The sequence below is a fragment of the Quercus suber genome, unplaced genomic scaffold (assembly GCF_002906115.3).
Source record: "Quercus suber isolate HL8 unplaced genomic scaffold, Cork oak 2.0 scaffold_72, whole genome shotgun sequence".
Lineage (NCBI taxonomy): Eukaryota > Viridiplantae > Streptophyta > Magnoliopsida > Fagales > Fagaceae > Quercus > Quercus suber.
In genome coordinates, this window is record NW_027069537.1 from 23221 (window position 1) to 36911 (window position 13691).

Below are 13691 nucleotides of genomic sequence, written 5' to 3' on the forward strand. Positions count from 1 at the left end.
GACCGATGTGATCTGGTGCATATGATTGTCGGACTGGAGCTCGGGGTTCACCACAAGATATGTGCTGTGTAGGTTATGTGCTGGTTTGGTGGGAGGATTCGTTGGAATTTTCATTTTTGTCATTCACCATAGGATTGGAAGGAAGATTCTTTTGACAGATTTATGGACACTATTTACTCTTCAAAAGTGCATGGAGTTGGCCCTGATAAGGTTATTTAGATGCCAGTAAGGAGTATTAAGGTTAGAGGTTTTTATCTTTCTTTCTACCCTCCTACTCTTTCTTTCCCTTGGAGGTTGGTGTGGCAATTGAAGGTTCCTCTAAGGGTGGCTTTCTTTTCATGGTCAACTTCTTCAGGTAAGATTCTTACAACTGATAACCTTCGCAAAAGGCATATTATTGTTCTTTACTGGTCTTGCATGTGTAAGAGTTGTGGGGAGTCGGTCGATCATCTTCTATTTCATTTCCCCACAGCTTTTGAGCTATGGTCTTTGGAGTTTTGTTTGAGTCTTGGCAAGGTAAATTTGGGCGACATCGCAATACAAAATTTTGGAGAATTGTGCCACATTGCTTGATGTGGTGTATTTGGAGCGAATGAAATACTAGATGCTTTGAGGGATGCGAACGGTCTTTTCTAGAGATTAAGTCTTTTTTCTTACATACTTTCCTTGTTTGGAGTGTGGCATTGCCACATTTTTCTTGTTTTTCCCTTCCTGTTTTACTTGATCATTGTAATTTTGATTCTTGATTTATGCCCCCACAGTACATCCCCAATGTATTTGGGTTGGCTTTTTTTTTTTTAATAAAATTTTTTGTTACCTATCAAAATATATATATAATTCCGTTATTTATCCAAAAAAAAAAAAAATTCTATCTCATAAATCCTTAGTTTAAACACAAGCAAGCACATACAAGGCTAAGAGAAACTACTAGAAACCCTAGACTAAACTTAATCCTAATAAGCCTAATCTCCATTGCAGGCTGCACGTAAGAAAGTTGGTACATTTTTCACGAAGTTTTACTAAAACAGGAGTTTTTAGGTAAGTCCATATTTTCTAGAATGAGCTGCACAAGAGACCCATGAGTCATATTTTTATGTTTTGTGTTCTTTTTCTATTTGGTTTAGAAGTTCTTAATTAATTTTATTTCTTATTAGGAGTCTGATTCTTTCTAGGAAAATATTCTTTAGAGTTCCTAATCTTCTAGGAAACAATTTGGCAATTTAGTCAATAAAATTGAGATAGAGCTTTAAGGGTGTAATTTTTTTTTTTTTTTTGATAAGTAAAGTTTATTGATGTCAATAAAAGTAGAAACACCCTAGCACATAGGAAGTGTACAAGGTTGAAACAATCAAGAACAAAAATTACAAGAATCTAAGAAATCAAGAAAAGATAAAAATGATTGGTTCCACAATGCAGCCAACCAATCCATTAAAGTTCTAAAGAAAAATAATTTCAAGTCAGATATGGATCTCTCCTTATCTTCAAAGCGCCGACTATTTCTCTCCCTTCAAAGGCACCACAATAAGCAATGGGGAACCATCAACCATATATACCCATTTCGATGATGACCAAAACTGCCTTGCCAACATGCTAGAAGCCCCATTATAGATTACGGCATAACCCAGCTCACTCCAAACAAACCAAACATCATAGCCCATAGATCCATTGCAACCGGACAATGAAGAAAAAGATGATCAATCGATTCACCATTACACTTGCACATGTAGCACCAATCCAACATCCAAACCTTCCATTTCTGTAGATTGTCAATCGTTAAGCATTTCCTTAAAGCAGTAGTCCAAACAAAGAAAGCTACTCTAGAAAGAATCTTTTGTTTCCAAATGCTTTTCCAAGGAAAGAAATAGTTATTAGAGCCCATTAAGAGACTATAATAATCCTTAACCAAGAAGCCCTTCTCTCTATTCAATTTCTAGCACATCTTATCATCCCCAAACCCTCTCATCGAAGCACCATATATGGTATCCATGAAACCAGCCAGCACCTCTAATTCTTGAGCATGCACACCCCTAAAGAAACTGACATCCCAAAATAGGGTTCCATTATCAAACTTCATAATCTCAGCCACACTAACCTCCTGATCTCGGCAAATTCGAACAATTCAGGATAGCTAACTGTAAGAGACGTTTCGCCACATCAACGGTCTTGCCAAAATTTCACCCTAGACCCATTCCCAATATCATATAGAATGTGACAAGAAAAAGAAGGTCATCCTCGACTAATAGTTTTCCACAAGCTAACACCATATGGGCCATTAATAGGTCTAGGACACCAACCACCCCATTCATAACCATATTTCACCGCTATCACTTGCCTCCAAAGGCAGCCCTTTCCACCCCAAATCTCCACAACCACTTCCCAAGCAAAGCTTCATTAAAAAGTCTTACCTTCCTTACCCCCAAACCTCCCGAAGCAATGGGATTGCAGACAGTAGCCTAATTAACCAAATGGAATTTTGGTTCATCACCAATGCCACCCCATAAGAAATTCCTATGAAGTTTCTCAATTCGGTTAGCCACAGCAGCTGGAATAGGAAATAAAGATAGAAAATACGTAAGTAAATTAGATAAAGTGCTTTTAATTAAAGTAACTCTACCTCCTTTGGATAGATACAAACGTTTCCACCCCACTAATCTTCGTTCTATCTTCTCCAAAATAGGATTCCATATTGTCTTATCCTTGGATTTAGCACCCAAGGGAAGACCCAAATATTTCATAGGAAGAGTACCTTGTTTACAGCCAAGGACAGTCAACAATAAGTCAAAATTATGCACCATATCAACAGGAACCAACTTTGACTTGCCCAAATTTATCTTTAGGCCAGAAACCACCTCAAACCAAATGAGGATCATACGGAGAAACAAAACTTGATCCAAATCAGCATTACAAAAAATTAAAGTGTCGTTTGCAAAGAGGAGATGAGACACTGCCAAAAATCTTCTCTCTAAATAACCCACACCAAAGCCTGACATGTGACCATCATGGACAGCTTTATCCAACATCCTACCAAGGGCTTCCATAACCAAACAAACAACAAAAGGGACAATGGGTCACCTTGTCTCAACCCCCTAGAACTTTCAAAAAACCCACAAGGAGAGCTATTTATCAGAATAGAGAAACAAATTGTAGATATACAAAAGAAAATCCACTGCCTCCACTTAGCAGAAAACCCACCCCTTTCAAGTAACTGCATAAGAAATCCCCAGTTTACATGATCAAAAGCCTTCTCCACATCCAATTTGCAAAGTAGCCCCGGCAAACCAGATTTCACTCTACTGTCAAGGCACTCATTAGCAATAAGCATAGGGTCAAGGATCTGCCTATTCCTTACAAAAGCATTTTGCGAAGATGAAATTATATCTTCCATAACCGTGCGAAGTCTAGTGGCTAAGACCTTAGCAATGATCTTATAAACCCCCCCAACAAGACTAATAGGTTGAAAATCCTTGACTTCAATTGCTGTATTTTTTTTTAGGGATGAGAGTGATGAAAATTGCATTCAAACTTTTCTCAGACCGACCTTTAGCAAAAAAATGATGAAATACAGCCATAAGATCAGGTTTGAGAATTCTCCAACAAGCTTGGAAGAAGGCCATTGGAAACCCATCCGATCCAGGCAATTTATCACCATAAAATTCTATATGACATCAAAAACTTCTGCCTCCTCAAAGGGTCTATCAAGCCAATTTGCATTGTCACTAGATATCCTAGGAAATACCAAGACTTTTGGGAAAGGTCGAACAACTTGCTGCTAGAGTATAAATTCATAAAAAATTGAGTAATACAATTAGCAATTATACCTTAATCAGAAGACAAGATTCCATCAACCATAAGGCTCTCAATACCGTTACTTCTTCTATTGGAATAAGCCATTCTATGAAAAAATTTGGTATTTGCATCCCCCTCCCTCAAGTGAAGCACCCTGGACTTCTGTCTCCAACTAATCTCTTCAAAAAGGGTGAGCTTTTCAATATCAGTACGAAGATTAACTTGTTCTAACTTTTCCTCATCTGTTAAAGGATGAGTCTCCTCTCTAACATCCAAATCATTCAGTTTGTTCCAGAGCTGCTGTTTCTTAAAAGTGACATTGCCAAATTCTGCTTCATTCCATTTTTTTAGATCCAACTTCAAAGCTACCAATTTCTTAGCTAGTATAAAACTAGGATTTCCTTGGAACAAATAGGATTCCCACCAAACTTTCAGTTTATCAACAAAATTTCCCACCTTCAACCACATATTTTCAAAATGAAAAGGTGTTCTACCTCTTTGATGACTCCCCCTCTCCAACAAAATTGGGTAGTGGTCTGAAAGTACTCTGGACAACCTTTTTTGTGAAAATAGAGTGAAGTGATCAGCCAAGAGTGGAGAAAAAAGAAACCGATCTAATCTTGAAGCGGAGGAAGTATTGGACCAAGTATAAAGACCTCCTTCCATAGGTATATCCATCAGCCCATGGAGAGAGATAAAATCAAAAAACCCATATTATTTGTTTCTAGTTTAATTTACTGTTTCAACGCCAAACAACCATCAAATTCCCTCAAGATCCAATCTTTATTCACCTAACCATATTTCCTTCAACAATAAACCTCAATCAAGAATCCTTCAAGGTCATATAGGAATTCTAATATAGTGTCCCCAAGTTTATACTAGCTAAGAAGTTGGCTGCCTTGAAGTTGGATTTAAAAAAGTGGAACGAGACGGAGTTTGGCAATGTAACGTTTAAGAAGCAGGACCTTTGGAGCAAGTTGAATGTTTTAGATGCTAAAGAGGAGACCCATAGATTAACAGCTGAGGAGAAGTTAATACAAGTTAATCTTCGTACAGATATTGAAAAGTTGACTCTTTTAGAAGAGATTAATTAGAGACAAAAGTCTAGGGTGTTGCATTTGAAGGAAGGGGACGCCAATACCAGATTCTTTCATAGAATGGCTAATTCTAACAAAAAAAATAGTGGTATTGAAAGCCTAATGGTTAATGGTACCTTGTCTTCTAACTAGGGTATATGATTGCAGACTGCATTACTCATTTCTTCATGAATTTGTATTTTGAGCACCAGGTTGTTCGGCCTTTTCCAGATGTGTTAGTTTTTCCCATGATATCCGGTGATAATGCAGACTAGTTAGAGAGACCTTTTGAAGAGGCAGAAATGTTTGATGTTGTTCAGAGTTCCAGATGACTTCCCTATGACATTTTTCCAATCTTGTTGGGGGACTGTCAAGCCTGATCTTATGGCTGTATTTCACCACTTTTTTGCTAAAGGTCAGTTTGAGAAAAGCTTAAATGCTACTTTTATTACTCTCATCCCTAAAAAACATGCTGCAAGTGATATTAGGGATTTTCGGCCCATTAGTCTTGTTGGGAGGGCCTATAAAATTATTGCTAAAGTCTTGGCTAACCAACTTCGCATGGTTATGGGGGATATAATCTCAGCATCTCAGAATGCTTTTGTGAGGGATAGACAGATCCTTAACCCTGTTCTTATTGCTAATGAATGTCTTGACAGTAGATTGAAGTTTAGGGTGTCGGGGCTGATTTGTAAACTGGATGTTGAGAAGACTTTTGACCATGTAAATTGGAGTTTTCTTTTGCAAATGTTAGAAAGGAGTGGGTTCTCAGCCAAGTGGAGATAGTGGATTTTCTTTTGCCTATCTACTATCCGTTTCTTTATCTTGATTAATAGCTCTCCTTGTGGGTTTTTTGGTAGCTCCAGAGATTTGAGACAAGGTGACTCGTTGTCTCCTTTGTTGGTGATGGAAGCTCTGGGAAGAATGTTAGACAAAGCAGTTCATGAAGGCCGCTTGTCAGGATTTAGTGTGGGTAACTCGGAGGGAAGATCCTTGGCAGTGTCTCTTGCAAATGACACACTTATTTTTTGTGATGTTGATTTAGACCAAATTTTGATTCTCCGTATGATTCTTATTTGGTTTGAGGCGGTGTTGGGGCTAAAGATTAATCTGAGCAAGTCTGAATTGGTTCCCGTTGGAGTAGTGCATAATATTGGTTTATTGCTAAATGTCCCTGGCTGCAAGCAGGGCTCTCTGCCAATGAAATATCTGGGTCTTCCTTTGGGTGCTAATTTCAAGGATAAGACTATATGGAATCTGATGCTGGAGAAAATGGAAAGGAAATTGGTGGGTTGGAAACGTTTGTATTTATCAAAGGGAGGTAGAGTCACTCTAATCAAAAGCACCCTTTCTAATTTACCCACTTACTTTCTATCTATATTTCCTATACCTGTTAGTGTGGCTAACCGAATTGAGAAACTTCAGTAGAATTTCTTATGGGGCGGTTTTGGTAATGATCCTAAAATTCATTTGGTTAAATGGGCTAGGGTTTGCGCTCCTATTTCTTCAGGTGGATTAGGGATAAGGAAGAAAAGAAATTTCAATTTAGCTCTACTTGGGAAGTGGTTATGGAGATTTGGGATTGAGAAGGATGCCTTTTAGAGACAAGTGATAGAGTTGAAATACAGATGTCTGTGGGGGGGACGGTGTACCAGATATGTTAATGGTCCTTACGATGTTGGTTTATGGAAGAGTATCAGTCAGGGATGGCCTTCTTTCTCTCACCATATTCTATATGATATTGGTGATGGGTCCAGGGTGAAGTTTTGGCAAGACCATTCGTGTGGAAAGACACCTCTTGTAGTTAGCTACCCTGACCTGTTTAGATTTTGCAGGAATAAGGAGGCTAGTGTGGCTGAGCTTATGAAATCCCCCAATGGGGTCCTTTTTAAGGATGTGAGTTTCTTTAGGGGTGTGCATGTTCGGGAATTAGGGGCTTTGTCAAGCTTCATGGAAACCATATACGGTTCTTCAATAAGAGGGTTTGGTGAGGATAAGATGTGTTCGATTCCTAGCAAATATAAGGGGTTCTTGGTGAAAGATTTTTATAGAATTTTAGCTGGTCCTATTATCTTCGGTTTTCCTTGGAGAAGTATTTGAAAGCAGAAGATTCCCTCTAAAGTAGCTTTCTTTGTATAGTCTGTTGCCTTAGAGAAATGCTTGACGATTGATAATTTGCGAAAAAGGAAGGTGTGGATTTTGGATTGGTGCTACATGTGCAAGAGTAATGGTGAATCAGTTGACCATCTCTTCCTTCACTGTCCCGTTGCTATGGATCTATGGTCTATGGTTTTGGGTTTATTTGGAGTATCTTGGGTTATGCCACATACTGTTTTGGGGCTGTTAGGGTGTTGGCAAGGCAGCTTTGGTCGTCATTGAAATGGTTATATATGGTCCATCGTTCCTTATAACTTAATGTGGTGTCTTTGGAGGGAGAGAAATAGTCATTCTTTAGAAGATATTGAGAGATCTATTCCGGATCTCAAGCTTTTCTTTTTTAGAACTTTGTTGGATTGGTTGTTTGCTTTGCAAAACAAATCTTTCCCTTTTTTTATTGATTTCCTAGATTATTGCAATTTTTGTTTTTGATTTGTTGTCCCCTTGTTCACTTCCAGTGTACTAGGGTGTTTCCTTTTTTATAACAATATAAAGATCCAACATCAAAATTGGCATCAGAGCCCATCAAAGCTTATATCCTCCATCAACCACTTAGGACAATGAAACACTTTTGGACTTGATTTATTTCATGTATGATCTAACAACTATCACGTAAGAGATGATAGAAAAGACTTGACGGACAGTTAGACACAATTTTAACATCTACAAACAATTTTAGGCATTGACACTCTCACTATTGCAAAATGGCATAAGTCTTTGAAGAAGCATCTTGCATGACAGTTTAGTTCCCATGCTACCTAGCTTATACAAATTAAACTGCAGATTGGCATAACTTCTAGCCACCACTATTGCATAAATTTTAGGCTACAATTTATTCAAGCATGATTTTAGATTACATGGTTCAAAATCTCTAGCCAATATGTATTGAAAGAAAGGAAGAAATCAAATGATTAGAAATAAGTATTACTGTTAAAACATAATATAGTATATGCACACCTTCTCGACATAAAACCCGAAGATACAAGGACAGCGGATCCCCAAAGTTTCCTTCATTATGTAAAACTCTAGTTCCGCCTTCAAAGTGTTTAAGGGCACGAAAATGCCGAATAGCTTCTCTTACAGCACAATACTTGGTAAAGCACTCCACCAACAGCCTGAACATGAATGCATAATGTTATCTACCGAATATTGGAATTAGAAAAGAACAAGAGTTGAATTTAAGATAGTATCAAAAAATCTAAAACGCATTCAGCTTTTAGTTCTATATTCATGTATTTCTAGGCAGACAAAAAGAAAATTTTGGCTCCATGTAGCAAAAGGCAGAGAGCAAAGAAAAATTATTTCAGAAAAACCAGTTGTGCAAATCCATATTTGGTCTCAAGAGCACCAGGAAAGATGAAGAAACCACCTTAAATTAAGGTAAACTATATATGCATCTCCTGTCAAGAATTTTACGAGAGTGGTTAGAGTCACAGATTATGCTTTCCAAGATCACTTTGAATAAACAACACTACGCAATGTGCTTGTTGCTTATACTTTTTTTTTACTTTGTCCAAGGTAGACAGAGAAAGCTTCATTGCCACCTCCCTCACCTAACCAAAGAACAATCATGCTATACCAGGTTACATGCAATTCTAATAACAGACCACTAATCACAGGCAAATAATTTGACCATTCTTGTATCTGAATTCAAAAATACCCCACAGATATTGCTAGAAAAGGAAACTAGGATCCCTTCCCGAAAGGATTTGATGTGTTTAAAGAAAGTCAGATATTAATTTAGGAATCCGATACTACAAGAGTCAATCATTGCTTATTGAAGGAAAAGAGTCAACTGTTATACCAACAGAATCAGGGTAACACCTTGACAACTTATATTATTGAACTCAATAATTCTAAACCTAATTAATAAACAATAACCATTTTTATGGAGCAAGCAAGCTCATCCGTAACCAATATAAAGAGATATGGACTCATTTTTAATTGCATGATATTGACTATTATTATAGTCAAAGCTCATCGACTAACTATTATTGCAACAACTCAGTTGCGGTTTGTTCAAAGAGACACATAATCGATGGCAACAAAAACCCTACTCAATGTTTATGTCTCAGGTAACAAGAGTTAACCTATTTCAAAAATAATAAGAACAACAACACCAATAAAAATTTATTAAACATGATCTCATTTAATATATATTTATTAAACATGATCTCTAAGATAGGAAAAATACAAAATAATATATATTTCACGTAAACGATTTACCTAAGTTTCAACTGAAAAAAATTTGCTTAAGATTAAGATTCATAGAAAGAGGCTTTGCTTACGCATGGGTCTTCACATTAGGCTGCAAACGCTTGTGGTCTTCAACCATCATTCCTAGTAACTCAGCAACATCTTGCACCCTACAAGTATGTCACAACGAAACCCCAAGATAATTTATGTTATACATTAACTTGAAATTTTCAAGTTCAAAACATAGAAACTAAAGCAAACCAATAAAGATAACTTTCTAGAGAATTTTTTATTTTTTTATTTTTTGGAAAAGTATAACTTTCTAGAGAAAATACTCCTGAACTGTGCTTTTTCATGCAAAACTAAAGCATAGACGTCATTAATTGTCAATTAGATAATACAACAAGATTATATAATTTGCGGGTAGTTTTTTCACTCTCTCTTTTTTCTTTTTCTTTTTTTTTTCCTTTCATGTAAAAGGATTGTGGAGGTTTTTGTTTAAGAATTTTCATTCTTCAATAAAAACAATTGTTTTCATCTGCTAATCTTGAATCCCGGTTTCTGATAGAGGCCTTGTAATTTCAACTAGCAGCAGCTAGCACCAAGCATTGTTGCACCAGGATCATCAATCAACAATTTTATTGTGAATATTATCGAGTTACTTTTCTTAATGGAAGGATATTCTTAAAGGCAATTACAATTTACAACATTCATAGTGGTCACATAATTATTTTGTATGATGGCTTATCTTAATTACTTGCTATGATGGCAACTTTTAATTACCATTACATATGTAAAACAAAATAAAACTAGTTCTGAGTTTTGACTTGACATAAAAATGAGATGGGACCCACCTGATAATTTGATTCGTCTTAGTGTTCACTTTTTGACAATTATAATTTACTTGTATTCATATCCATTGACGCAAACCAAGCATTCTTCTTGGTAGACATGACTGTTGTGCCAGTCTATGAGTCTATGACCTTCTGCAAAATTGGTGGGGTAAACTATTATGCAGTAAGGGATTGTGCAGTGCCAAATGCCATGCCTATCTATGAACGTTTGTCCAATCCAATTTAAAATCATGAACTATGTGTTAGATAGCACCACGTCGCTCAAAACCAATAGCACTTATTGCTTACCAGTAAATTCATACATGTAATAAATTCAGTAACTCTCCCCCTCTAAATTCATATATGACGTAAAAAAGAAAAAACATTTCTAACCAAGTGATACTTGTACTCTTTAAATTGGAAGGTATTTAGGGAGAAAACGGAAGGTCGGAGGATTCTGCAACAAGGGAAGGGTAGTAGGCAAACCGCTAAGTATTTGTGCCATTGATAACCAGAAAATGAGAAGAAAAATGTTTAACGTGGTAAATTATATGACCTTCAACTGATTTACCCTTTTCTAAGAATATTCAAATTGGAAAATCCTAGAGAAGAATAAGCAATTGATTAAATGAATAGAATGAACCCTAAGGAATGAGCCCGGTCAGGGGCAGAACTAGAATTTTGTGAATGGGGGGCCAAAATAATAACAATATAAAATTGAACCAATTTAATGGTGTCATACATGAAATATGAAGAGTTTGGAGGGCTAACCATATTTCTTTTGAAAGTTTTAGGAAAATTCAGGGATAAAAATCTAATATTTGAGAAGTTTGGGAGAGGCGGGTGCCAACCATATATTTTTTGAAGAATTTAGGAAATTTTAAGTGTAATTTTATAATATTAGAAAAGTTTGGGGGGCTCTCTTCTAAGTGGGTCCGCCCCTGAGCACGGTCAAGATGGAGTAAATTGGCATTGTAAAACAATTAGTATGTAACAATAAGTCTAGAGGAAACTCCAATACACTTGTTGATCCGACAAAAAGAAGGAATCCGAAAACTTGATCATGACAATAAGTAATTAACTGAAATTTGGCACATTGGTAGGAGTTCCATGTTCTTGGGAACTTAACCCCAAAAATAGGGTTCAATTATTTTATTTTATTTCATTTTCTTCTTTGACAATGATAACGTTGGGAACCTTTCTAAAAAATACCCATTTTACTTGACTAAAGCTAGTAAAGTTTAAGGGCAACATATTATTAAGATATCATTTCTTGGTTTAATCAAAAAATTAGAGCTGTCAAAGCACTCGACTAGGGATTTGACCCTAAATACTTTGAAGAATCAAAACATTGTTGCTCATAAATAAACCAAATCTGGTCTTGCTGATATGCTACTGAAGTACCTGTCATAAGATTCAGCTCTTGTATACGCTTGGATCAGCCAATTATAAGTCTCAGTATCAGCAGGGCCGGCTCAATGCATGAAGCAATTGAGGCAACCGCCTAAGGCCCCCTAAGTTCCTAAGGCCCCCAAATTTAAGCAATACAAATATCTCTTTGTCATTGTGAGATTAATTAGGCCTAAAATATTAACCAATAAAAGTAAAAGAAAAAAAATCAAATTTAAGTAATAGAGATATTTCTTTACCATTGAGAGTATGAATTAAGCCCCAAATATTAACCAATAAATTGAAAGTATTATTAATTTTTATATAAAAAAACCACCAAAAAAAAAAAACATTGACTGTGCAAAACAGAAATCAAAGACAAAAAATCAAAATCAAAAATCAAAATCAAATCAATCTCAAACCTCAAACCTCAAATATTTTTAATGAATTGTTGGAGAGTGACTTTTCATACGTTTCTTAGCAGCGCATTGGACCCTCCTCTCCGTTGAGCGTTGCCCTCCTTGAGGTTTTGCACTTCTCTGAAATGTCTTATTCTTGCTTACTTATGTCGTTGTTTGGTTTTGCTACTTGTTTTATTTTCATAATGTTTACTTGGTTGTTTGATACTTTTGCTACACTGTGAAACTTTAACCTTCTGACAAAGCATAGACGCGTCAAATTGGGTTGGGCTAGGGTCCTGGGACACGGGGTAGCATAGTAATCTCCAACCACTCATCCCTACATACTTATCTCTTAGGGTTTTTTTTTTTTTTTTTATATTATTTTAGTCACAAAAAAAAAATTTTAAACAAATTTTAGTTCAATTTCTTCTTTGTTTCTATGTATATATGCATATATTTTTTTTGGGTTTTTAATTATAATATTCTAGTTGTTAACAAAAAAAAATTAATTTTGCTAAAAAAAAGTATAAATAATCAGTTATGCCACAAAAAAAAAAAAAAAAAAAAAGGTTGATTAGTTATATTGAAGAAAATGTTAAGGAAACTTGAATACAAATTTTTTTCAATAACTTTGTATCTTAAAAAGCAGAAAATATATTTAAATAAAAATTAATATAAAAAGTTAAATAAAAAATTTTATTAATTTAATATTATAGTATGAGAAAGGCCCCGCATAACATTTTCGCCCTAGGCCCCACAATGTATTGAGCCGGCCCTGAGTATCAGGTTTCATATAATCTGTTATGCAAAAATAATATAATCTGTTATGCAAAAATAATTACAAGTATTTAACACCTAGGGGGAAAAAAAGATAATTAAGTACAAACCTTGAACGGTTGAAAACAGGCTGGAGAGTTCATTTAACTAAATTAAACCTACATAATGTAATTATGGAGGCTATTTCAACAATTGAATCAATGAAGTTAATATTGCGGAGGTTAAATAGATGATTACATATTATTCTGTTAAACTAATTGGTTTCAAATTATGGATGTTGTAAAGTTTCAAAGTCATAAACATTTCCAACTTCCAAGGGAAATAACATAGATAGAATCAGATACCATGAAGCACCAAAGGAAATAAAAACAGTGTGGAAGGAAGCAAAAGTCAACCAAGAGAGCTTAAAACACTTTGGCAAACCAAAAAATAAGAGTACAATTTAGTTTTATTTTTCCATTAACAAGTGTCAAATATGTAGCAAACAGTTTCAATCGAGGGATGCCCCTTGACCAATTTTTGCTTGTACAATACATCCAATTAATTTGATAAAAATTGAACTAATACGAGAAAGCATTGCAACTCTCAAAAAACAAGAACATTCACTAAACCCGCACTAGGTCAATGCATAGGAGAAAACTCCTTGCAGAAGAAGGCAGTGGCCGGAACTATTTTAACTAGCGACACTGATTTGCCTTGACATTGTTTTTGTTTCCCTTACCACTTTCTTTCCTCTTCAATTGTATTTGTTGAGGAATTTCTTCTATCTCTACCCTTTTTTCTATAAGTAAATATTTCATTTATTAATACGTAAAAGAGGCACCACCCATGTAAACAGGATTATACAACAGGTATACCAATATTAAACACTAAAAGTAAAGCAATCAAACATCTCAGGAAAAGTAACAAAAGAGAACAACCAGGAAAAGTAACAAAAGAGAACAACCCCAAGGATTTATCCTCTATCTCTTCTCCTCTTTTTTCCTTTACATCACATGTTCCTTATCAAAGTGGTTTTCTATAGTGGATCCATTCAAAAAGGGGGTAAAGTAGAATAAAAACAACTAGCAAACTAC

The 13691-nt window shown here is 35.6% G+C and overlaps 1 protein-coding gene across 1 annotated transcript in view; it reads right to left on the bottom strand.

Moving 5' to 3' along the window:
- Window positions 1-13691, bottom strand: part of LOC111994419 (uncharacterized) — a 34249-nt gene that overhangs the window by 7999 nt on the left and 12559 nt on the right. The window contains exons 5-8 of the mRNA XM_065773292.1: window positions 12617-12636; window positions 11453-11505; window positions 9308-9385; window positions 7977-8134 (exon numbers count right to left, since the gene is read on the bottom strand). Coding sequence (XP_065629364.1) covers window positions 7977-8134; window positions 9308-9385; window positions 11453-11505; window positions 12617-12636 — 309 coding nt within the window. The remainder of the gene's footprint in view (window positions 1-7976; window positions 8135-9307; window positions 9386-11452; window positions 11506-12616; window positions 12637-13691) is intronic.